Below are 24,234 nucleotides of genomic sequence, written 5' to 3'. Positions count from 1 at the left end.
GTGATTTGTAGGACCTCTGTCTCCATCTCAACCCTGGGAATATCTTTACCATGTTACATAACCTACAATAATCTTTTCAAGAGTGATCTAACTTATATCAAGTCACCTCTAAGCTTTGGGATAAAACAAAATGAAAAGCTTTAACTCTTCCACTAGAGTAAGGAAGGCTAGAGCTCAGGCTGATGGTGCAAATGTGAGTTTCTGAGGAAAGGTAATAGGTGGTCTGATGAGTAAAGGATGAGAGGAAATTGTAACTCCAGCAAATGTAAGGAAGTCAGACAACACAGAAAACTATGCTCTCGACTCCTCACACCGTGTTGGTGGTTGGAACAGGCTGTGATTTGCATCACCAGTTTTACCAGGAGGTGACAGAGAGATGAAGAATCATGACTGGGAGACCAGCAGTGCTTATGCACAGTGCAGAGGTTACACAGCCTCAGTTCGCTAGACCCAAGGCTGACTGAGGGTTTGGTGCAGAATGTAAGCCTCTGAGAACATTGGCTGGAGGAGGGTAGGATCTTCATCTAGGAAGACTTAGGGGTCAGTTTTGAAAGTGAGGAGGACTCAGGCATAAGGGAAAAAATCCCAGGTTGTGGTTAATGAATTTGATACTGGTTAAAACACCAGTGAATACGTCCACTTGGTTTTATTCCCCCTGCAGTTAAGTGTACTTGCCCATATGCACATTAGAGTTCAAGTCCAGTGAGAGCCTCTCTGGGCCAAGATGTAGATTATAATCAAGAAGCTGTGGGTCATGAAGTCTGTAGTTCAGTTTTGTACTGTTTTCTTAATGCAGGAACCCAATATCTAGATAAAGTGCAATCCCTTGATAAAATCTCACTCAAGCTTGTGTTTATGTAATGCTGTATCACCTCGATTTCTGCCTTCTATTTTTGTTTGTTACCATGAATTTTGTTTATCCTGTGTCTTACATGAATGTTTGGTGCTCCCCTTTTCTTGCCTGCTTTATCAGTGGATATTGTCACTGATTCTCCATGCATTTACCACTGACGTACTTTCTGACTGACTGCCTGTCCTTTGGACCCGCACTCCCAGTTACTTCCTTCTGGTCCTCTCCATAGCCTGCACTACGTTTTTAAAGCCTAGATTTTGGTATGCCATTGTCTCTAAATAACTTCTTTAAGTGACTGTGCATAGAAATTCGCAGTAAGTAATGAAAGATACTTTGCTGCAGAGATCTAAATAATCTTTTAAACATATTACTGGTAAAATTTAAGTCTTAAGGTTAATATTAACATTTATCTTGTAGGGGATGCTTTGGATAAGACTGAAGAGCGACTGGCCTATGGCATAGAGAACAACAGTACTTTGCTGGAATGTACCCCACGATCGTTGCAAGCCAAAGTTATCTGGTTTGTGCAGAAAGGACGTGACACAAGAAAAGAGGAGGTAATTCATAGCTGCATATTCACACCATGCTGTCTTGCATATGGTGTGTGATAGTAAATAGATGATGATTTATTGGTATTTAAAAATGAATTAGTCTATTATGCTATACATGTGTTATTTAAAGAGTGGATTTGTTTATTATGTGTGATTTATATACATATAAAAATTTTTAAATACACACATTGATTTCTATGTATATACAATTTATAAATGCTATAAAAACCTATGTGTATATTTAAAATTTTCAAATGTATATAAATAGGCATGTAAATATATATACATATGTATATATATCAAATATAAGTGCCTACACATGTAAATAAATTACATATATGTGTATATGTGTGTATATGTGTGTGTGTGTGTGTATAAAATAAACTTGGATTCTGAAAATTGAATTTTTATTCAGGAGGTACTCATAGTTTCATGTTTTTAGTATCATGTCAAAATGATAGTCTTAAATTGTATCACCCATGGTAATGGTCTAGAAAAATAACAAATTCAAACACCGTTAACATGTATATCTTAGACATATGGATAATAGAATTAAAACAACACCAGCAACATTTGTTTGATAAAGCAATTGAATCACATATGAAAATTCAACATAGGGGTCCCATTATTGCCCACTGGAAATAAAAGAAAGGCATCTGTTTGTCCTTTTAGGTGGATTGACTGATAGAGATTATATTTTTATTATGATCTAAATGAGAGAGGAATCAGTTGGGCTGCTTTTGTAGATGTAAGAATAGGAAGCATTTAAAATCTGGTTTTTTTTTTAAGTTTGTTTATTTTGAGAGAACATGCATGCTCATGAATGGGGGAGGGGCAGAGAGAGCGGAAGAGAGAGAGTTCCAAGCAGGCCCTTCACTGTCAGCACAGAGCCTGATATGGGGCTTGAACTCATGAACCGTGAGATCTTGACCCGAAATCAAGAGTCAGATGCCCAACCAACTGAGCCACCTCAGCACCCTGGCATTTAAGTTACACATAAGGAATACTGTAGAAGCAGTTACTGGCTAATCTTTTTATGCAAGTCTAGAAATCTGCTTGTATATTGACACAGTCAAGGGCATGAAGCAATTAGTGAAGGCAGATAAAGCATTGTTGATGCTAATGTGGGCTTTGAACTCAATTTTCACAAAAGTGGAATTATGAAAATAGAATGAAATTTGGTTAAAAGGAAATAGATATTGGTGAATTCTAACAAAATGTTCCATAGTGAAAAGAAGGTTGCAAATTGAATTAGGGAAAAAAGTGTTAGACACCTGTCTTTGGACCCAGGGAGAAGTTAATACGTGCATAGTAGATAGAAAGTGAATCAATGAAGTCATCAACTATAGATTCCAAATGTACAGCACATTAACTTTTGATGCCTTTTTTTTTCTAGTCTACTGTGAAACTAAAAGTATTATATGTTTTTGGTCAAAAATTATATAATACATCCTGGAAGATGATTAAATTTGTAAGTCCCAGTTTCCTGGGATAGTTGTTACAGAGGAAGGCACTCAACAAAGGCTTTTAGAGATAATATAGTAAGGCATTCAGAGACAGGAAAATTCCCCTAAATTTTCATGACGTCATAAGAATAAACATCTGTCCAAAAATGTTATAGCCTATTGCTCTAAAATACATTGTTGATTTGGTACTAAAATATTTTCCATTCCACAAATCTGATGTGAACTTGATTTTTAAATTCCATCATAACTCACTTGGCAGGAGAGGACCTGGGAATATTCTATAGCTCCTCTGGTTGAATGGCTTCAGAAGACAGAGAAGTAATTCTTTCATCAGTGGTTTTCTTCCCTTAGTATGTTCTGTTTCTAATTTGGAACTCACCATATTCTGCCTCATTTGGAAATCCTTTCCAAATCATTTTGACATGCTGCATCCATCAATGTTCAATTATAAGCTTCTTTCTCATATTGTTAATAAAATCTGCTTCTCCTTTCCCCAAATTTTAGTCCCTGTTTTTCAAATTTCCATGACTGATGTATTTAGTGATATTTGAAATTTTGAATTTACTCTGCATCAGATGTAATAATAATATAATACTTGGTTTCTGTATACATAGCAATATATATTGATTTATTCACAATCTAGAACAAAGCACAAAATTGCTACCTTCTTAAAAAGATGAATGTGTATGCTTAATACACAAAGCAGAATAACTTTGTGTGTCCTCTGAGGGTTTTTTAAAAGTTCTAAATTTTAGAGTCTATTTTTGAAGCTTTTAGAATTTTTTTAAAGACCGTTTATGTATAGATGGTAGTTACTATGGACAGATAGTTATTTTATTATCAAATCTTGACCATTGTATAATATATTTAAGTTTATCCACTCCATTTCTTTCCTTATATGGAAGTGCTTTTAGACTACACCTGACAGTAGCCATCAAGGTCCATCACAGACACTACAATCCATAAGTCATTGCTTTGCAGTCAGACCATAGCCTTTGTAAAAAATTTGGATTGTAAACAACTGTGTGTGTGTGTGTGTGTGTGTGTGTGTGTGTGTGCATGCATGTGTGTGTGTGTGTATTCCTTTTCTGGAACCAAAATTTTTGAGTCTGGAACTTCTGTCTGCAAATTCAGACTCAGCTCTCTCAAGTTATCTGGAAACCACATATTGAGGTAGATAAAAATTTTGCTCAAATGAAGTTTTTGAAATGCTACATAGCTGAATTTCTAGAAAGCATCTAGAAATTCAGTTACCCAGTTCCAGACTGGATTACTGCTGTTTTCTCAAAGATGCACTTTATGGTCTCCTGCTTTCTTAAATTCCACGCAAGAAACACAGTCTCTGTACATTTTATGAATTCCATAAATGTTTATTGAAAGCCTGTTGTGTAGGTACTGCCTAAGAAGTATTTTCCCTAGACTCAATTACCTAGTTAGTTAAGATGTGCATCAGTTACTATAATATCCTGAGGGAAAAGATTTAATAGAAGAGGCTTTATAGGTAAGTCCATTCTGTGTGCACCTACTGACCACAGGAGCTGCAATAGTGGGTAGGTGACTTACCTTTTGTTTTTATATCTCACAAATGCACATTAGAAGTAATCAACCTGATCTTAAAAATGTGGAATGTGAGAGAGGTATAGGCCATAAACAAAATCTGTGACAGACCCAAGGTTTGGACTCAGATATTCCTGACTCCATAGCTGAGATGCTTCACATTTAATCATTGTCTAAGTACCGAGCGATTTGCTATGTGCATTTTATAGATTGTACCATTTTATTTGACATGATTTACATGTGACATAATTGAAACACAGAATGTTTAATACCTTTCCTGGTTACTGACTGCTAGTAAAGTCATCTCAAATCCAGCTGTCTATGTTCTTTCTACTAAACCACACAACCTTCTGAAATTGGAATGCTAAATACAGTTTCAGATGCCCTGGGACATGGAGCACATGGAAAACCTTATATAGCAGAGATTCTAGAATATGACACCTGAAAAACGACCCTTATACCGCTTGATACTGCTTGATATGTATATATACATATATATGTAAATATATTTTTATAATATATATTATAAATATAACATGTTAAATATAAATATAAAATGTAAATATAAAATATATAAAATATATTCATAAAATATAAAATATATAATATAAAATATATAAAATTTATGAAAATTTTATTTTATAAAATATATAACAAAATATATAAATATAAATATATTTTATATATTATAAATATATTTTTATAATATATGTTATTTATATATATATATTAAGGATACCGAGAATCCTTATTATACAATATATGCATCAGTGTATTTTCATTGTCAATTGCCCTTCAAGGCTTCTACTCTATGCCTGTTGGTAGAAGGACTATATCAAAATAAGAGTCCTCAATCATTTGAGCAATGTAGATAGAAAACCTAGAGCATTCCACTTAATTTTCTTAGGTTTTTGACTAAAATAATGCCTCATTAATTATTTTGCAATTTATCTAAAGAGTACCCAATATGTCTTGTTTTCATAGAATGGGTATTCTGAAGAACAGAGGAAGATAATGAGAATCATTAAAATAATAATAATACAACTAAATAAGAACCATATTTAATGTATCAGATGATGATAAGAAGACAAATACAAGAGAGATTACCTGCAGGGGGAGGTTGCAATTTTAAAAGGGTGTTCATAGAAAGTCTTACTAAGAAGTTCACTAAGTGACATTTGAAAAAGGACTTGAAAGAACTGAGGTAGTAGGCCATATGGCAGTGTTGAAGAAGAACTTTCTAGACAGTAGGAACAGTAAGTGTAAAGGCCCTTGAGATGTGGTGCACCTGATATATTCAAGGAACATCAGACTGAAGGGCAGTGTGGCCAGAGAGAAATGAGCAGTAGGGAGAATAAGACACTATGAGTCAAAAAGTAAGGTAAAGGGCCCGCTCATGCAGGGCTTTTAGGCTCTTATTAAAGGCTGTGGTGTTTGCTCTGAATTAAATAGATAGCCATTGGGTCGTTTTCAGTGGAGCCATGACATAATCAAAATTTGGTTCTAAAATGATTGTTTTAGTTATTGTATTAAGAATATAGTATGTGGAAGTGGGGAGAAAGACAGAAGCTGGTAATCATTGAGGTGTTAGGGACATAAACCTTCATATTATGTGATGCAGCATTAACTCTCAGAGTGCCTTTATATTCAAGGTCAAATAACGTACATGTGGCTGCCTCATACACATGATAGCAATGGGATTTTTACATGCCCTCTGTTATTATTCAGAATCCTGAAGGCTATGTAACTTCTCAGGTGGAATGAATACTTTTTCAACTTTCTGGTCTCCTCTCTGTTTAAAGTGTCTGCAATTAGTGTTTTGAGCTCAATAAATACTCAGAGAAAGGGTGCCTGGGTGGCTTAGTCGGTTGAGTGTACAATTTCAGCTCAGGTCGTGATCTCACAGTTTGTGGGTTCGAGCCCAACATCAGGCTCTGTGCTGACAGCTCAGAGCCTGGAGCCTGCTTCAGACTCTGTGTCTCCCTCTCTCTCTGCCCCTCCCCAGTCATGCTTTGTCTCTCTCTGGCTCTCAAAAATAAATAGATGTTAAAAAAAATTTTAATAAAATAAAACATTGAAAAACAATTTTAAATAAAAAATACACAGAGGATACCTTAATTGGTAATGAATAAAGGCCTTAGCCCTTTAGAAGCCTGTAGTCTTAAAGTGAATACAAGAATGTAAACTGATAATTATATTGTTGAATATATTGTATATATAAAAAATATAATAAAAGTTATGTTGGAATATGAGAAAAGATGGGGTACCTGGGTGGCTGTCAGTTAAGTGTCTGACTTTGGCTCAGGTCATGATCTCACAGTTTGTGACTTCAAGACCCACATCAGGCTCTGTGCTGATAGCCCAGAGCCTGGAGCCTGTTTCAGAGTCTGTGTCTCCCTCTTGCTCTCTGCTCCTCCCCTGCTTGCTCGCTTGCTCGCTCTCAAAATCATAAAATAAACATTAAAAAAAAGAAACTACGAGAAAAGAAAAACTGTCAACCAACAGGTTGGCTGTGGAGGCTGCATGATAGACAATCAGGAAAATATTCAAGGCAGAGGTGACATGTGAGCTAGGTCTTAATGGATGAGTAGAAGTTAACTACCAGAGAGAATAGGATGAGCATATGTGATGGGGATGAGAAACAATGTGGTATGTGTAGATCTGTGGCTGGAAATGAGGATACACAAATGAGTACACAGATCAAGGAACCATTTCACTTTATTTATAAGCCAATGAGAACCCCTTAGACAACCTTTTAGACACATTACTCTTGAATCTTGTTTGTAAGCTTTGAGGATAAGTGGGTGTCACGAAGACTGTTTAAGAAGGTATTTCAGTAGTCACATGGAAGACTTTTGACCAGAACTGAACAATGGTAGTAGGAACGGAAAAAAAAAAAAAAAAAAAAAAAAAAAAAAAGCTTTTCATTTTTATAAGAGAACACGCTGTGCATTTAATTTGTGAGATACAAGAGAAGCAGTCATAATGATTGACATGTTCTTTGGGTGTTTTGGTAGTAGATGGTGCAATAACAATGATTTAAAGAACACAGGGAGGAATAGAAAGTTTAGAAGATGTTGAATTCATTTTTGGCCATGTTGAACCGAGGTCTTCGGTAAAGCATTTAGGTAGAGATTTCCTGTGGTGTATGTATGTTCAGGAATATAGAATTCAAAGGAAAGATTTGGAATGGTAAGAGATGTGAGAGACATCAGCAAAGAGGCAGTAATTAAATTCATGGAGGTAATAAAAGTAAGAATAATATAGCAGCAGTCATTCTTCAATATCACTTACGGTGTGCCTGGCACTGTTCTATGAATTTTACATATTTTAATACTTTTAATCCTTGCAAGAGTCTTATGAAATACCTGGTATTGTCGTCCCCAATTAATAGATAAAGAAACTGAAGCACAAAGAGATTGAGTTACTTTCACAGTATTGCATAGCCTGTGAAATGAGTTTGAGTTTCAGACCAGATACTCTATTTTCAATTCTAGACCCTTAGTCACAATGTCATGGTACCTCCAACTGTGTAGGTTACCTTGGAGAATGACTAAATAAGAAGTGATTTTGAGCAAAGCCTAGAAGCAAGGCGAAAACCCACATCCCAGGAAAAATTAGAAGACAAATTCTATAAGACAAAGTGAAAACTTTGAAATTTTCAGAACATAAGTACCTAGTGTCCAGTGAGAATGTGCTCAGTGGAATGGTTAAGCTAGGAGCCATCTAACAATAGGTTAGCTGATGAATGAGGCTGTGGGGAATTAGAAACAGCTAGTGCCGTGTATTTTACCTAAAGGTTTGAGTGAGAAAGAGGTCAACAGAGAGAGACAAGAGTAGAGAGAACTTCCAGGTTTTTTTGACTTAAGAAAAAATGTGACTTAGTCATGTTTATAGGTTGAAGGGAAGAAGCCATAAAGAAGAAAATGTGCAGCTAATTGATGAAGCAAGATAAAGAGCTTGTGGGAGACAATATAAACAAAAGTTAAGGAGTGAGTTTCAAGAAGGAAGAGAAAAACCATTCATTTTCTGAAGGGGGAAAAAAGAAAATTAAGATTTTATGTATGTGGATAAGGAAGATAATTTCGTCCACAAAATCCAAGTTTAGCTGTTCCAAATTCATTCCATAATTATTTAAGTTTGGAATATCAGTTCAAATCTTCTTTATATGTATAAGGATATATAAATTATATTTTTGTAATTTCAGAAGACAAAACTGTTATAACTAAAGCACTGGAAATAATACACGCTAGTTTATGAATTCTCAGTTCCATATACTTGAATTTATAAGCTCCCAAAATGCAAAAATTCATCATGAGTAACATTCCAAAGGAAAGGAATTCATACTTGTTATGACACTGGTTGGACAAGTGAAGTATTTCTCTGTACATTTCTCTTTCTCTAGAATGCACAAACACTACATATTAAAACTAAGTAAAGGAGGGAAAATTTACTTATGTATTTATTGCTTAGTTTTAAATGTTTATTCAGTATGTGTACTTCTCAGTAATCATGATAAAGAAAACCTTAGTTTGTTCAAGCTACTCGTAACATAAGTAAATAACTTTTTACCTTAACACATTACTCACTTTGAATGTTGTAAGTTTGGAGTATATGATTTTAACCTGAAGATAGAGTATGTCTTTGAACCTGACGACGATTTAAAGCAGAAGTTTGGCAGACTACAGTCTGGAGACCAAATCTGGTCTCCCACCTCTTCTGTAAATAAAATTTTATTTGAAAACTGCCACACCCATGTGTTTACCTAGAATCTATGGATGTTTCCATCCTATAACCACAAAGTTGAGTACTTATAACAGAGACCATATGACCTACAAAGCCCAAAAACCTTTACTATATAGCTCTTTACAGGAAGTTTTTTGGCCTCTGATTTGAGGTAGAGCGAAGCTTTATTAAATAAGTATTATTCTGAAAAATATCTCTGTATTTTGGAGAAAAAAATATTTTCACGAATAACTAAGCCACCATTTTGTGCTGAGCACTATAATGTCATTGGAATGAGTTTTCATTAAAACCAAACAATATGAATAGTTTCTTGCAGTGTGTTGTTTCAGACTTTGTTCATTAGACCTTTACTGATAAAACCAATGTGTATCCCAAAGACACTGTAAACAAGGTAGAGTTCCACGAAGAAATTGAATAAATGTACGTAAATTCCAAGTGAAGAAACTGGTGGGGGGGGGGGGCAATCCCAAAACATATAAAATATTCTCCAAAGTGCTAAAAGGCAGGCAAGAAAGTTGCTGGCCCATAAGATCAGCATCACAATCTATTCTTTGGTAAGCATGGAAGTTTCATTTTCCCCTTAATCCTCATTGATCTTTCCATTGTAGATTCTTTATTTAAGGGAAAATATTTTGTGTGTGTGCTTATGTGTCTTAAAAATAAAGTCTCTCACTTTAAAATAGCTGATTATATGTATTGTGCAGACTGCTTAAATAATGCACAGATGCACATGTTCATGTTTATTATAAAAAATCCAAGAGAGAATGTAAGTTGACATCAAAACCCCAAGACTTCAGTTTCACCCCACTCTCTCAATTCTGTTTGTTAACTGGATGGCACAAGTTGTCACTTTGAACTCTGCTTTCAGACCACCTACTGAGTAGGACAAATTCATCAGAGTCATCTAATTACTGCTGAGAAATCTAAGAGGCATGGTTACCTTATCCGCCAGCAGTCCCTTCCAGAGTTTGCTGCATCCACACAGAATTTGTACAGCTTTAAGTAAAACATAATTTTATTGATGATTCAGCGCATTGTGGAGACAGCTTCTCTTGTAAAAACAGAACAAAGAAAAATGGAGTATACAAGTTACATCTCTTGATGTTGCACATTTATTATGTCATCAAAACTGAGAGAAATATGATGTGAAATTTCATCCTTATTCTATCTTGTTTGCTAGATGACCCATATTTTCTTGACCTTCCCAATGGTAACCCATGACAGGAAGCCTGGGGGATCAATGACAGCCATAAGTTTACGATTTTGTCTTTATATACATGTACTGAAAGCATGAGGTTTGTTCTACATGAATATTATTTGTTTTTCTTGTTGTCATAACATAAAGTGCATGAACTCTGCCTCATTTGAAACATCTGCTTAGCCGTTTTGGTGTTTTCATTTCAGTCTTTAAAAAAAACTCGGTTCATCTTTTCTAAACTAACAATTCTTTACAAGTAGATATTCATAATTTACATTTTCAGCCTTGACAAGCATATTTTTATAATGTCATTTGCTCCATATTTTAGTTCTGAAATAATTAGCAGTAGAGCCCATTAGTTTCATTTTTTCGTTCGCAGTGGTAAAGACACAGTTCCTGTAAAAGGAAAACATAGAGCAAGTTTGTGGTCTTAAGGATGGAAGTTGATGTAGTGGTTTAGATAGAACTCTCTCTGGTTAATTTTCCAAGAGAATACTTAACATCTTTAAAATTAAAATTCCCATATCTTTGGAATCAAATGCAGATCTATGTTTTTTCCCACTAAGATTACTCTGACTCGAGGCTTCTGATTACACTAACATGGTAACGCAGCAAGGCCGGTGTCAAGCACATGGTAGACCTTCAAAAATAGCAAACATAGGAATTCTCTTTTTAATTTCTTTTGTTCCAATGAAAGTTATAGTTCACATAGTCTTCTAGATAATAAAAAGGGTACATCTGCATGAAGATACAAGAGCATAGAACTGTGTATCTGTACCACATCGTCTTAGTCCCAAAGAATAGCTTATACTGAACTGTACTTGCATTTACTGTGTTTACTGTCATGCTGCTCTTTGGACACCTGTATCTCATTTTATGAAAACACAGAAGAGATTTTTTTCTCAGACCTCATTGCCAGAGAAAGATGTACTTGATGTAAGGAGTACTTTTATTTTTTAATAATAATTTTTTTATTTGAGTATAGTTGACACACAATGTCGCATTATCTTCAGATGTACAGCATAGTGATTCAACTTCTGTATATGCTGTGCTATGCTTGCTGCCATCTGTCCCTATACAAGGCTGTTACAATATCATTGACTATATTCCCTATGATAAAGAATAACTTCAAAAATATACTTTAGAGACATTCAGGTCTTAAAATTTATCATACTCTCCCCTTTGCTTTGGTCACTAGGTAATTTAGTGTTGACTTTCTACTCCAAATATGGTAGTTGTTTAGTGCCTTATGATAAACATTTATGTGTCCAAACATTATCTTTCTTTGATCCTCTCCTATTTTCCCTTCATCTTGATTGTCCTGATTATTCTTATCTTTGGAAATTTTTAATAAAACATTACCCTTACTCTGCTGTTTATTTTTTTTAGCATTATTTCTGAAATCATATGATTTCTATAGCTTGAACAGTATACCATAGCTTGAACAGATCTTATAGACCTGGTTTATTGGTTGCCAAACCAAGATAATCACTATAGTCATATTATTTAGTTCATAGCACATTGTCGTAATGGATTCACACAGATCTCCTTTCTTGTTTGACTTAATTTTTCCTGGACCACCCTTCTCCACTTTCATCTTTGCTTTGCCATATGCATGCATTGTAATGATTGGATTAAGTCCAATACTACATCATTTGTACTATATTGAACAAGAATATAGCATTTTGAGTATTCATGAACTGTAAAAATATTGAGTTAGAGATCTTACTCTGTTTCTCTTTATAACTCAACACTGTGTTTTTATAGTTTATCACTGTTGCCGTGTGTGTCTTTATTTCATTGTTTCTGACTGCAACTTAATATCCCATATCCCATAGCAGTCATTCATTGCTCTTAATTGATCAACACCCCTAAGAGTGGACCAATTAATTCCCACTATGACATGTTTAAGGATCATCTCTTCACATAACCTCCTACAGATGTGAGTGCAAATCTCTGCATTCTTGCCTTCTGACAGCCTTCATTTCTACAGTTTTGTCAGCTTGCTTTCCGGAATTTTGGCATCATCTATACCATCAAAGCAGTTTATGTGGATTCTCATTTTCCCACACTCTCACCAATTTTGGTATTTTCTAATTTGTGCCTCTCTTATTGGGATAAGGTGCTGTGTTATTTAAATTCGTATTTCTAAAATTGCTAGTAAGATTGAACATTAACTTGCATACTTATTAAACATTTGGGTTGTTTTTTCTCTGATTTGCCTGTTTATATATTTTTTCCCTATTTTTCTCTTTAGAGTCCTTTGAATCTTCTGTACATTAATTAGTTCTTGAATATAAATGTTCAAGCTTTTCTCTGATATAGTTGATGTTTTTCAGTGTAACATTGTTTTTACAGTATGGTTTTGAGTTCATATTTATGACCTCTCAGCATCTTTTTGTATTAGAAATACGTTGTAATTGAGGCACCTGGGTGGTTAAGTGTCTGGCTCTTGATTTTGGCTCAGGTCATGATCTCATGGTTCATGACAGCACGGAGCCTGATGGGGATTCTCTCGCCTCCTCTCTCTGCCCCTTCCCCACTCACACGTATGCATGCGTTCTCTCTCTCTCTCTCTCTCTCTCTCACTCACTCAAGCTCTCTCTTAAAATAAATAAATGAATAAACTTAAATAGGTTTTCCACATTTGGGTCTTTAATCTGAAGTATATACCTACAACTTTATTTCTTTATATAGTGTGATAGGTTTCCCTAAATGTGCCATCAAGTAATTCACTCTGTTTCTGTTGGGTAATACTCTCCATCATAAAGCAGATTTAGAAAGTGTTTTTATAAAAGAAGTTTTGCTTAATTTTTATGCTGTATTACATATTTTTTGTAAGTCAACCAATATTTTTTTTGTATTGAAGGTAGGCTGGATAAGCAAACAATTATATAAATTGTTGGCCTTTATTTCTTGACTAAAACTAATTTCATTGTTAAATATATTCCAAAAGAAACCAATTCAAGGCCTGTGTCTGTTCTTTTCCTATGAAAAGTGTAGAACCATATGGTTGATACACATGGAAATCACTCCTTCTTCCTGACCAGCTACCAGATGTGCAGAGTTCTTTGTTCAGTTACCTTTTTTTTTTTTTGTTAGACATTACGAAACATACTGAATCAATCTTTATAACTCAGAATATTAAAACCGCTTTGAGTAAGAAATGCTTTGTTTTTGTAGATTGCCTATAGGAATATTTGATAAAGGGATGTATTATGTATCATCTTCTTGAACAAGGAAATCAGGTCTTCAGACATAGAGAAAGCACAGCTGATGAAAACAATTGTGTAATCAAGATTTGCTGTCGAAGGTGCCCATGTGGACTCAAGTGGAAAGATTAAATCATGGAAGGACTTCGAATACAAATTTCTAAGTCTTTTTTTTTTTTTTATTTTTGGGTATCCATAGGCTATGGAAGATACATTTAACTTTCAAGGCGATTTAACGTCCATATAGCATACAGCCGTCCAGATTTCAGAATTGAAATGTCTTTTATTTCTCAATTTCTAACACCATAACCAAGAGGGGAGACCTACATTCTGAGACAGGAACTATCTCCAATGTGCAAATAAATGATGTAGGACAGCTCCCATTGTAATTGTCATGCCTCCACATCTTTGAACCAGTGTGGACTTTATATATACACAGTGCGGTGTTTCTCAAGTTGGGTTTCTGATTTTGAAAGAAATACATGCTTGAAAAAATCAGCACTCCTAATCCAGTGGTCAAGGATTTGTATTTATCTTCATTTCTGCTTTTTGTTTTATTTTAGAACACTTTCATAAACTGGTTGGTATATGCCAGAAACTAGGATAGATGACTTTCCTGTTTTCATATTTGCATTCGCACAGGATATAGAGTAAGGAGAAGATAAAGGATCGTATTCAGTGAGGGTGTTGGTATGCAGATTCCTTTCAGGTGAGAACAGTGTCCTACAAGTGCTTTTCCTATTTATATCTGCAAAGCAGAGCCCTTTTGATAGTTACTAACTGCTCCTCAAATCATCTTTGCTTCCTTCCTGTCTAAATCCTTATTGGATTTACTTCTGGAGTAAATCCACAAGTGAATAACTTCTGGATATATCATTACTGGGATATCCCATTGTCTTGCATTCTTGCACACTCTGGACTAATTAGTATGTTGTCATTTCTCTGTATTCTGAGCACACTACTCATTATGGACTATTTAGAATAATTAAGAGATAGACATTTGTTCTTATGAAACTTGTCATATGGTTAAAGGGAAAAAATTTGCATCACAAAATTATTTGAAGAGGAGTAAATACCAGCTTGTGTGCTACAAATGTGAATGCTTAGTGAATTACAAAAAGAAATGAGACCTATCTGGCTGAAAATAAAATATTCATTAAGAAATGAAAATGTAAACTTGGAAAGAAATTTTAAAAAGTGGCTTGGTAGACAGTATAAGGGAGTTCGCTATCAGAAAGAAAGGGTAAGACTAGAATAAGACATGGAAGCGATAAAGGGGCACTACAAGGAACTGAGTACAGGAGTTACAAAGAGGAAGATTTGGCTCTGGTGTATCTATCTACAGGTTGTTCCCACCTTGTGCCGTTGAATGTAAAATGTCCTGTGCTGCTGGCACAATTTATATTAAAATGTTTATTAAATATGCACAAGAATAAAACGAGTGCATATTTTTGCTTGTAACTTTTATTCAAATGTAGAAACAAAATAAATTTACGAATAAGGTATAAATACTTGCATTTTTTAATCTTTAATGTGTTATTTTTTTTTTTCACTGAAATAAGGCATCTCCATGAACATAACATGGGACACAGACAATCATATATGTGTGTGTGTCCATGAGTGTATAAAACATCTGCCTGGAGCACTTTTTGCTGTGTGATGACTCAATCCCCCTGACACTTGATACAAGTGACTTCAAAACTTTTTATGTACATTACTACATCGGGATGTTGTTTGGTTTTCATCTGGCTGGAACGTATCATTAACATACTACATTCATCTTTGTTGTCAGCAGCTGGAAACTGTTGAAGCCTTGAAAATAGTTCAGAATCTATGATAAACACCAATACTAACAATGAAGTTGATCTTCCCCATGATCCCAAATACAGTGTATTAATTTACATTATCGTGAAAACTAAACACAATAGTCGAAGTCTTTGTATAAAACTGATTGATCACCAGAAACGTACCTATTCCACCCAACCTATGAGAAACACTGCAGTAAGCTGTTTTGGAATACGGATTTAGAAAGGCAGGATTTGGGAGCACCTGGTGGCTCGGTCAGTTGAGGGTCCAACGCGTGATTTCGGCTCATGTCATGATCCCAGGGTCATGGGATCGAGCCCCGTGTCAGGTTCCACGCTAAGCATGGAGCCTGTTTAAGATTCTCTCTCCCTGTGCACCTCTGCCCTGCTTTCTCTTTCTTTTGCTTGCTCTCTCTCTATCTCTAAAAAAAGAAAAAGCAAGATCTGGTTAACTGAACAATTTTCACTTGCTTGGGCAAGCAATAGAATCTGAATAAGGAGCATGATAAAAGGAAGTGAGATTTGAAACAGAGTAAAATAATACACATTTGTTGAAATAAAGGGGAAAGGTATTAGTCAAAAGAAACTTACTTGAAGGACTTGTTCTTTTTTGCAGGTAATTTTGCATGCCCACTTGTAGAAAGGTTAACAGATGACATGGTGGTAATAAGGGAAGGAGTACACTCTTACAGTGCTGTGAGGGAGGCCTGTTTGAAGAGATGACATTTTCATTCAGTCTTTTCCAATAAGGAACCAGCAGTGGGGAAGTCCCTACAGGCAGGTACAACAGCATAGGTCCCGAAACAGAATCAAGCTGGGCATAGCAGCAGACACAGAAAGCAGGAAGATTTGGGAGGAATCTACCGTGAGATAAAGTCAAAGAATCAGTCACAAAATAGAAGAGCCTAACGTGGGAAAGTCTAACGTGGGAAAATGGTGAAATGGAATGAATGTTTCCCACCATCACCACAGAAGAGATGTTGATAGGAATTTGTGATGTGTTGGCTATGAAGGCATAATAATGAGTAAGAAGTATGACAACACATGAGGACAGAGGAACTAGAAGAAGAATAATGTAATTGTCAGGAATAGGGAAGTTAGTAAATGGGGAGGTGCAGTTTGTGTGGAGAGACACTGGATTGTAAATAATGAAAGATGGTGTAAGTTTCAGTCAGTGTTTTGTAATTAACAGGAAATACAAAACAGTGGATAATCTGTGTGTGAGATCTGTCTTAGGGAAGCTGGTTGAAATGAGGAAACAGAAGACTTACCAAATGAATGCAAATAAAACATGAGATCAGGGAAGGGTAGAGGATTGTGCCTTAGAGAGAATGAGAAATCTACACCAAAAGACCAAGAAAGAACCAAGAGGAGAGCCAAGAGAGTAAAATGGCAGGTACCACACAGAAAAAAGTTTAAGAAGGCAGGTCCCTCTATGTCAAATGCAGCCATAAGTTTAAAAACAATGGAGGTTGTGTTTCAGAGTCAGAAGCATCCAAGGCATGGTGGTGAATTTATGGATTAAGTAGGGGTAAATGTGAGCAGTGACTCCAAGTCATTTAAGAGGTATTGGCTGTGGCAGTTGCCAAGGATACTTTCTCAGCAAAACCTGTCACCAAGTAAGCAACTGTTTTATGTAGTGACGTATGTAGTGTGTTTTATGGCATGACAGCTCTTCCTGATCCCTCACGGGAGAACTTCCTGAGTTAGTGGAGCTAACGTTTTGCCTACTTGGACATAGTCCTATCAAGTCAAATGAAGCCTATATCAAGGATATATGGAGCCCCTTCACCCAACTGTGTCACTCTAAAGCTGCTGAGTAATTTATTTACCTACATGGCTGAAGAAAAAAAAAACACCCTCTGAGTGTCTCATAATTTGTCTTTAACATTCCTATTTGAGATGCATCTCTTACTACACTGCTAACGCCATTTTGTCACATTATTCACAGATTATATAAATGAGTCCACATGAGTAATTACATTGCAACTTTGGACGTGCCGGAACTGATTAAGGTTCAGGAAAGGTGAGCCCAGCAGGTCTTGCCAATACCTGCCACTGGGGCAAAAGTGTGCTTGTCTTAATGGTCTTTGCTCCCAAAGTGGTTCTGGTTGTCCGTATGCCCCTTTTATACTGGCAAAGGAGAATATCGCTTTTGTTTTGTATTCTCAAGGGAGAAGTCAGCCAGTAAGGTGTGAGTCACCTTTATACCATCATGGCATGATCTGGGGTCATCTGAAAACAAAAACCAGTTTGTTTTTAGCTAGAAGAATGTATACACAAAGGTAGAGGTCGGTGTTGATAGCCCTGTACAAAGTGTTTTCACTTATACATTATTTTATGGAAACGTCACAACATTCAAGTGACATTTGGATTATCTGCATTTTTACAAAGAAAACTAAGAGAATATACATAAATGCCCCAGATCACACAGTTAGTGCCAAAATTTCAATTTAGATTTGTCTAATGTGAAATCATATCCTCACTAGTACAACTATCGGTAGTAAGATATGAGCTGTTTATCAAAAGCTTTATTGGGCTCTTCTTACCTTGAATTGTAATAATTTATAGAAATAATGTGCATAACTTATTATTTCACAAACATAAGGTATTCAAGTCCTGAAGTTATATGCAAACTTAAAATTATTAGAGTGTGAAATTCTTCCGAGAAGAATATGGATGTTTCTGGCTTGATTTTAAGTCTCTGTTAAGTAGAAAGCCTTGTAGAAATATAAGCATGCTCACTTAATGGATGATTTTTTTTTTTTTTTTTTTTTTTTTTTTGTAAAGAAAGAGAGTGAAGGTTTCTCACCTCTCTTAAGAGAGATCCTTATGGAAATGTTGGTCTTTATGATCTGGGGAAGACCCAGGTCCTTATGATCAGGGAAGAACCCTTGATCTACTGATGGGAGAAATGGCATTTGTGCTGTCTACTAAGAAAAAAAATAAATTTGATAGATCTTCATTTTAGTCTAACTTTGAGTGCTGTGCTGAAGTAGATATTTTTTTTCTAATGATTAATTGAAATCATTAGGGAGAAAGCTCTTTCACTCGCCTCTTAATAATATTGATGTGAAATGACGTCAAAATCATTATATGAAGTGATCTCAAGTAAGTTCAACACACACACCTGATTTAATTAGTCATTCCCCCTCTCTCAGTCACTCTCACTCTCTTGCTCGCTCTCATATGTATGTGTGACTCTCAGGATTTCATCATGTAATAACAAAAATTAAAAATCTGATGATAGTAAAAGGGTTATAGGCTGGTGTTCTCTCCTAGATAATACTCCAGTGCCATTGATTTTCTTGTTCTTGCAGGTGAAGACAGATGACAGAGTAGTCAAGATGGACCTCGGCTTACTCTTCCTTAGGGTACGAAAAATGGATGCTGGGACCTATTTTTGCCAGACAGTAGAGCATGGTTTTGTCCATACCGTCCGCAAAATTACCCTGGAGGTAGTAGAAGAGGAGAGAGTAGAGGAGATGTTTCACAAAGACTTGGAAGAGGATGGGCCTCCCAAGATGCCTTGTCCTGCCCAGAGTATCATCCCACAGGGGGCAAAACCATGGTACAAGGAATTCTTACAGCTGATTGGTTATAGCAACTTCCAGAGAGTGGAAGAATACTGTGAAAAGGTCTGGTGCACAGATAAGAAGAGGAAAAAGCTTAAAATGTCACCTTCCAAGTGGAAGTACGCCAACCCACAGGAGAAGAAGCTTCGTCCCAAAGCTGAGCACTATCGCCTGCCCAGGCACACGCTGGACTCCTGACGGCGTGACACCATCTCCTGGCTTCTGAAGAATTTATGTTTGGAACCGAAAACAAACAAAATGAGAAACCATCCAGCTTTGTATCGCTTAACAGATTTCTGTAATACAGAAATGACTGTGAAGGTATTATGATAAATTATTATACGTACTCATTTGACTGGTTAAAAATCACATAAAGTTAACTAACTTTTCTAAACAATATTTATGAAAAAGTGACCTTGTCTGTAGTTTTGAGTACCTGGCTGCTTTTCCATGGCAATTATTATTTTCTCTTGGAAGACTTACGGTTATTGGAATATTGAAAAATTAGAGATGTTAATAATCATGTGAAAATTAAATATATATTTTAACCTTTCTGAATTCTACCTTTCCACTATGATGTAAAAGGTAAAGAATACCAAATACTTTATCATTCTCACATGAACTGTCTGTACTTTTTAAGAATTGTATTAGTGGGAAAAGAAAAAACAAAACAAAACTTGTATTAGTATCTAAACCATGAGTTTTATGAAGCCAGGTGTGTTGAAATTATTGTAAACCGTGAAAGAAAAATTATGGTCACCTTGAGGCTCATGCCCTTCATAAAACATTCAATAAGCCACATTCTCTACAGTTACATTTCATGATGAAAACACATCCTTTGAATTTCACTCCAGTGCAGAAAGAATGACATTAAGATAACTTCTCAGAAAGACAGCAAAATATGCCAAAAACAGATGAAGTTACAGTTAGAAATCTAACTGAAAAAGTTTTTGGCTACCCTCTTGTGGTAGAAAAAGTATATTCTCTTTTTTCTCTTTCTACGGATTGTCTAGTAAAGATTTGAAAGCAGTTTCTGTTAATACATCCTGTCCATTTTCAGAAGAAAAAGAAAAACTTAAAAATGTCTCACTGCTTATGTCATGCTTTAAGATGGAAATAATGTGTTTATGAATAATTTATTACCTCATAGGCCAAAAATGAAGATATTATAGCCCTGAAGCTCTATTAAAACTTAAATTTTATGCCTTCTAAATAATCTTCCCTCAAATATAAAGGACACTCCAGAAACATGTTTATTGTCTTTAAAATATTAAAGCAATTTGTGCTCAGATATCTAATTTCCCTCGCTATTTTATGTTAACAAATAACAAAATTGTTTCACGGGGTCACTTAACTACCGAGATATCCAGAGCACGTTTACTTTTATAAATAGTATCCAAAGTTTTTGAGAATGCTTATTTCTTGAAGTCCGTCCTTCACCTTTTAATGTAGTGATTACCTTTCTAATATAGGAAGTTTTGTTGAGATTTTTCATTTAAATAAAAATTAAAAACAAGCGAATTACACGTGAAAACAATTACGAATGTTTATTTAAATATTCAGATATTCATTTCAACTTTCAAAGCTAGCTTACAGAGTATATAATTAAGAAAGTTAAGGTGTGGAGAACTTGGAATAGCTTATACTTTCATTTTAAAATTACCAAATACAAAAGTGTTTTAAGAAAGTCTAAGAAGTTCGTTTGTTAAGCCATGAAGCTCCAAAAGTTCTGAAGGATAGAAATATTTTGAAAAAGAACGTTCTCTGAAAAAGCCAGTTGCTGTTTCCTCAAGAATCCACCGGAGGTCATTGCCGCCCACCAGTGTTAACTGGAAACAGCGTGTATTTATTTCAATAAAATCCCACCCAGTGTGAAGAAGTAGAACCATAACCACAGATTACAGGGGTCCTTAGCAAAGTTTATGTCTGAAATACTCAAAGTGAACAGATAAGTCAGTAAAGCACGATTTATTGAAAATATTCTTCCATTAATACAGGAAAAAGGAAAGCAGGATTTTCTCTTCAGGTTTTTTTTTTTTTTTTTGTTTTGTTTTGTTTTTTTAAGTAAGGCATATAGCACATACTTAGTTGACATTTTAATCCCAATAGCGCATATAAGCAGTTGTTAACAAGGATAACAGTAATGTCCTTTATGAGCTAAAATATTTCGTAACTGAAGAGATAAGACTGAGGAAAATAACTTTGATAATAAGTCTTAAGAATTAAATATACCTTGAAGCTGTTCAAGGAATATGAAATGACGATTAAGGAGAGGGAGCTTTTTAAAATGCTAATTTAAGAGCATCTTGATAAGAAAATGTTGACGACTCAAGTCCACAATTAAGAGCACTAAATTTCCATTCATACATACTTTTTTTCCCTTTTCTTACTGTCTCCCCATTTCTTCCCCCAAACGTGTGCAGATGCGTTGCACCACAGGAACACATCACAATGTACTTTAAGATAAAGCTGTATTGCCCTCTCAAAAGACAAACCAACAACCTATGTGGCTGTCCTTCTTGAGAATCTGAAACCTACCACAGAACGCCTTCCCAGTCTTTTATTCGGTCTGGTGTCAGAGTTCAAATTCAGGGTCTCCTTTCAGAAATGTCCAGGCTTAGAAAATCACTAATGTGTTGATCAGCTTTATCCTCTTTTTCTTGAGCTCAGGAAGGGCATGTACTTAGCTACCTACAAGACTTGGGGGAATAAGAGTCGGCCCTGACTCACCGTATTTTCCCCAGAGACCTGGTGAAGAGAAATCATGCCCTCTAGGAACAAACATTAAGCTGAGAAAGAATCATAACTGCCCCTCCTAGGTTCAAAGAGGCACCTCCATGCAGGATCGGTCTCCTGCTTTTTCAGACCAATGCTAGGACATTCTCTGCAAGCAGAGAGGCCCGGTGTATAGGATGAGCCTTGAGGTCAAGCCGTGCACACCTCCTCGTTCAGTTCTATGTCAGCTATACAGAGATGAAGGTTTGTTAGCAAGTAGGATTACAACTCCAAGAGGGTTCACTTCATGATCTGTGAGGTCTCTTCCATGTCTAACATTCTACATTGCTAATTTTTTTCCTATGTGTTTATCACTGAAAATTTCAATGCAAAGCTATTAACTTGGAAAAACAGGGATTAAACTAGAAATAAACGCGAGTAAGAAATCTACATAAAAGGGAGCAGAAAGTCTTTGCCTGTTTAGTAAGCGGCAATTCTGTATATATTTTGGAGTTTTTGTGTTTCCCCAAATTAGCTGAACAGTTAGGATGTTTTTATTGAGTGTTTAATATTCGCAATAGGGTGTAGGGCTTTGTAAATCTTCGTAGCGATTATGAGCTTTTGTACAATTTGTAAACTATGATACATAGTTCTGCCTGTTGGTGTTAAGCATGAAACAAACACAACAGCTGTTGACCTTAAAAGTGAGTTGTCTTTAGCCTGACAGGGACATTAAGAGAACTGCTTAGCCTCGTGTGGAAACTTGAGATCCCGGGAGAAAGTGCTTGCAGTTATGATAACAATAAGGAGTCCATGTTCTTGCTCTTACAGCAGAGTATCATCACATCAAGTTGCTTTTTCGAAAGCAGTGCTCATTTTTCAGGCCAACACCTGTTGCATTTGAATCAGGTATAAATAATAGATTTTCCACGAACGCTGTTTTGATTGGAGTGTGTTATTTAAGCTGGTATGTTTATTTTTTCTCGGGAAGGTAGCGTTATATTTTGGCTCTCATTATAATTGAATGTGTTCTGTTTGTGTTTAAGTGGCTTATAGCTAGAGTACTGTATTGGGGTGTTCTGGCCTATATGGCTTCCTTTTATTTGCCTGGGCCCATAACAGCATGTGCTTTCTTATTTCTTTCACTGATTATAAGCCATGAGACTTATTATCATCTAGTGGTAAGGTGCAAAGACCATGGACAGTGTGTCCCTTTGACTATCCTATGGATTTGCCGCTATGCACTGCATCATTTGCCTGTACTATTATGTACGATTTGTATTTAGCTCAACTTAGATGCTAAAGAAATAAATATTTACTGAACCCTTAAGTGCTGTCTGAGGAATGTTTCCTAAGTTTTTGCCCGTTAAACTCAAGTTTCCTAACGTGTCAAGCCTAAATGTAAACATTCAATGCTAGACTAGTGTTCGTTTTCTTTAAGAAGTTAGAAAAGAATTCACTTCTCTTTCCTTGAAAATGTCAGTCAACTTTCTTAAGAAGGAAAAAGTCCATTGGTCTCATTACGTTGAAGCGTGTGGGTCTCTTTCTGCCACATCTTGTTTCTAGAACCAGCAGCCTGAAATTCCTTTCAAAGCTGCATCATCCAGATAAGAGACATGAGGAATGAATGCTTTTGAAATGGTAACAAGTAGTATATTGACAATTTTTGCAGACCGCAACATTTACCTTAATGTATGTAAATTGCCATTTTCTCTGCTATTTTTATTAGACCTTGGAGAGGTCATTTAAATGAGATTTGGTGTTAAATGAAACTCTCTTTGGGAGTTCTCTTTTTAAGGAAAATTGTTTTGGTCAGTAATTAGTTACAAAGCTTTAAAGCAAGAATCTGGCGGCAGCTTCCAGACAGTGTTTCTGGCAGCTTTATGATAGGACGCCATTAATGGTAACGGTTTATACTTGTTTCAAGCTCGCACTCATTTATAATACAGGGCCTACTTCTGTAGTATTTGAGGAACCCAAGGAAACTGCTGTTTCTTTTTTTTTTTTTTTTAATTTTTTTTTTTTTAATTTTTTTTTCAACGTTTTTTTTTTTCAACGTTTTTTTATTTTTTTTATTTTTGGGACAGAGAGAGACAGAGCATGAACTAGGGAGGGGCAGAGAGAGAGGGAGACACAGAATCGGAAACAGGCTCCAGGCTCCGAGCCATCAGCCCAGAGCCTGACGCGGGGCTCGAACTCACGGACCGCGAGATCGTGACCTGGCTGAAGTCGGACGCTTAACCGACTGCGCCACCCAGGCGCCCCTTTAATTTTTTTTTTAACGTTTATTTATTTTTGAGACAGAGAGAGACAGAGCATGAATGGGGGAGGGTCAGAGAGAGAGGGAGACACAGAATCGGAAGCAGGCTCCAGGCTCTGAGCAGTCAGCACAGAGCCTGACGCGGGGCTCGAACTCACAGACTGTGAGATCATGACCTGAGCCGAAGTCGGACGCTCAACCGACTGAGCCACCCAGGTGCCCCGAAACTGCTGTTTCGATAAACAGTCATCGGTCCAAGGAAAGTAGAGAAACGGTTATGGTCATAGTACTTTCTT

At 36.0% G+C, this 24,234-nt stretch overlaps 1 protein-coding gene across 1 annotated transcript in view; it reads left to right on the top strand.

The window, feature by feature from the left end:
• Positions 1–23,008, top strand: part of SEMA3E (semaphorin 3E) — a 239,004-nt gene extending 215,996 nt beyond the window's left edge. The window contains exons 16-17 of the mRNA XM_060632356.3: positions 1,271–1,410; positions 18,709–23,008. Of these exons, the coding sequence (XP_060488339.3) occupies positions 1,271–1,410; positions 18,709–19,161 (593 nt within the window). The 3' untranslated portion in view covers positions 19,162–23,008. The remainder of the gene's footprint in view (positions 1–1,270; positions 1,411–18,708) is intronic.
• Positions 23,009–24,234: the final 1,226 nt, after the last annotated feature.

This window comes from Panthera onca, chromosome A2, assembly GCF_046562875.1.
Source record: "Panthera onca isolate mPanOnc1 chromosome A2, mPanOnc1 haplotype 2, whole genome shotgun sequence".
NCBI classification, from domain to species: domain Eukaryota; kingdom Metazoa; phylum Chordata; class Mammalia; order Carnivora; family Felidae; genus Panthera; species Panthera onca.
Note: the sequence above shows the minus strand (reverse complement) of the source record. Positions and strands in the feature narration are given on the sequence as shown.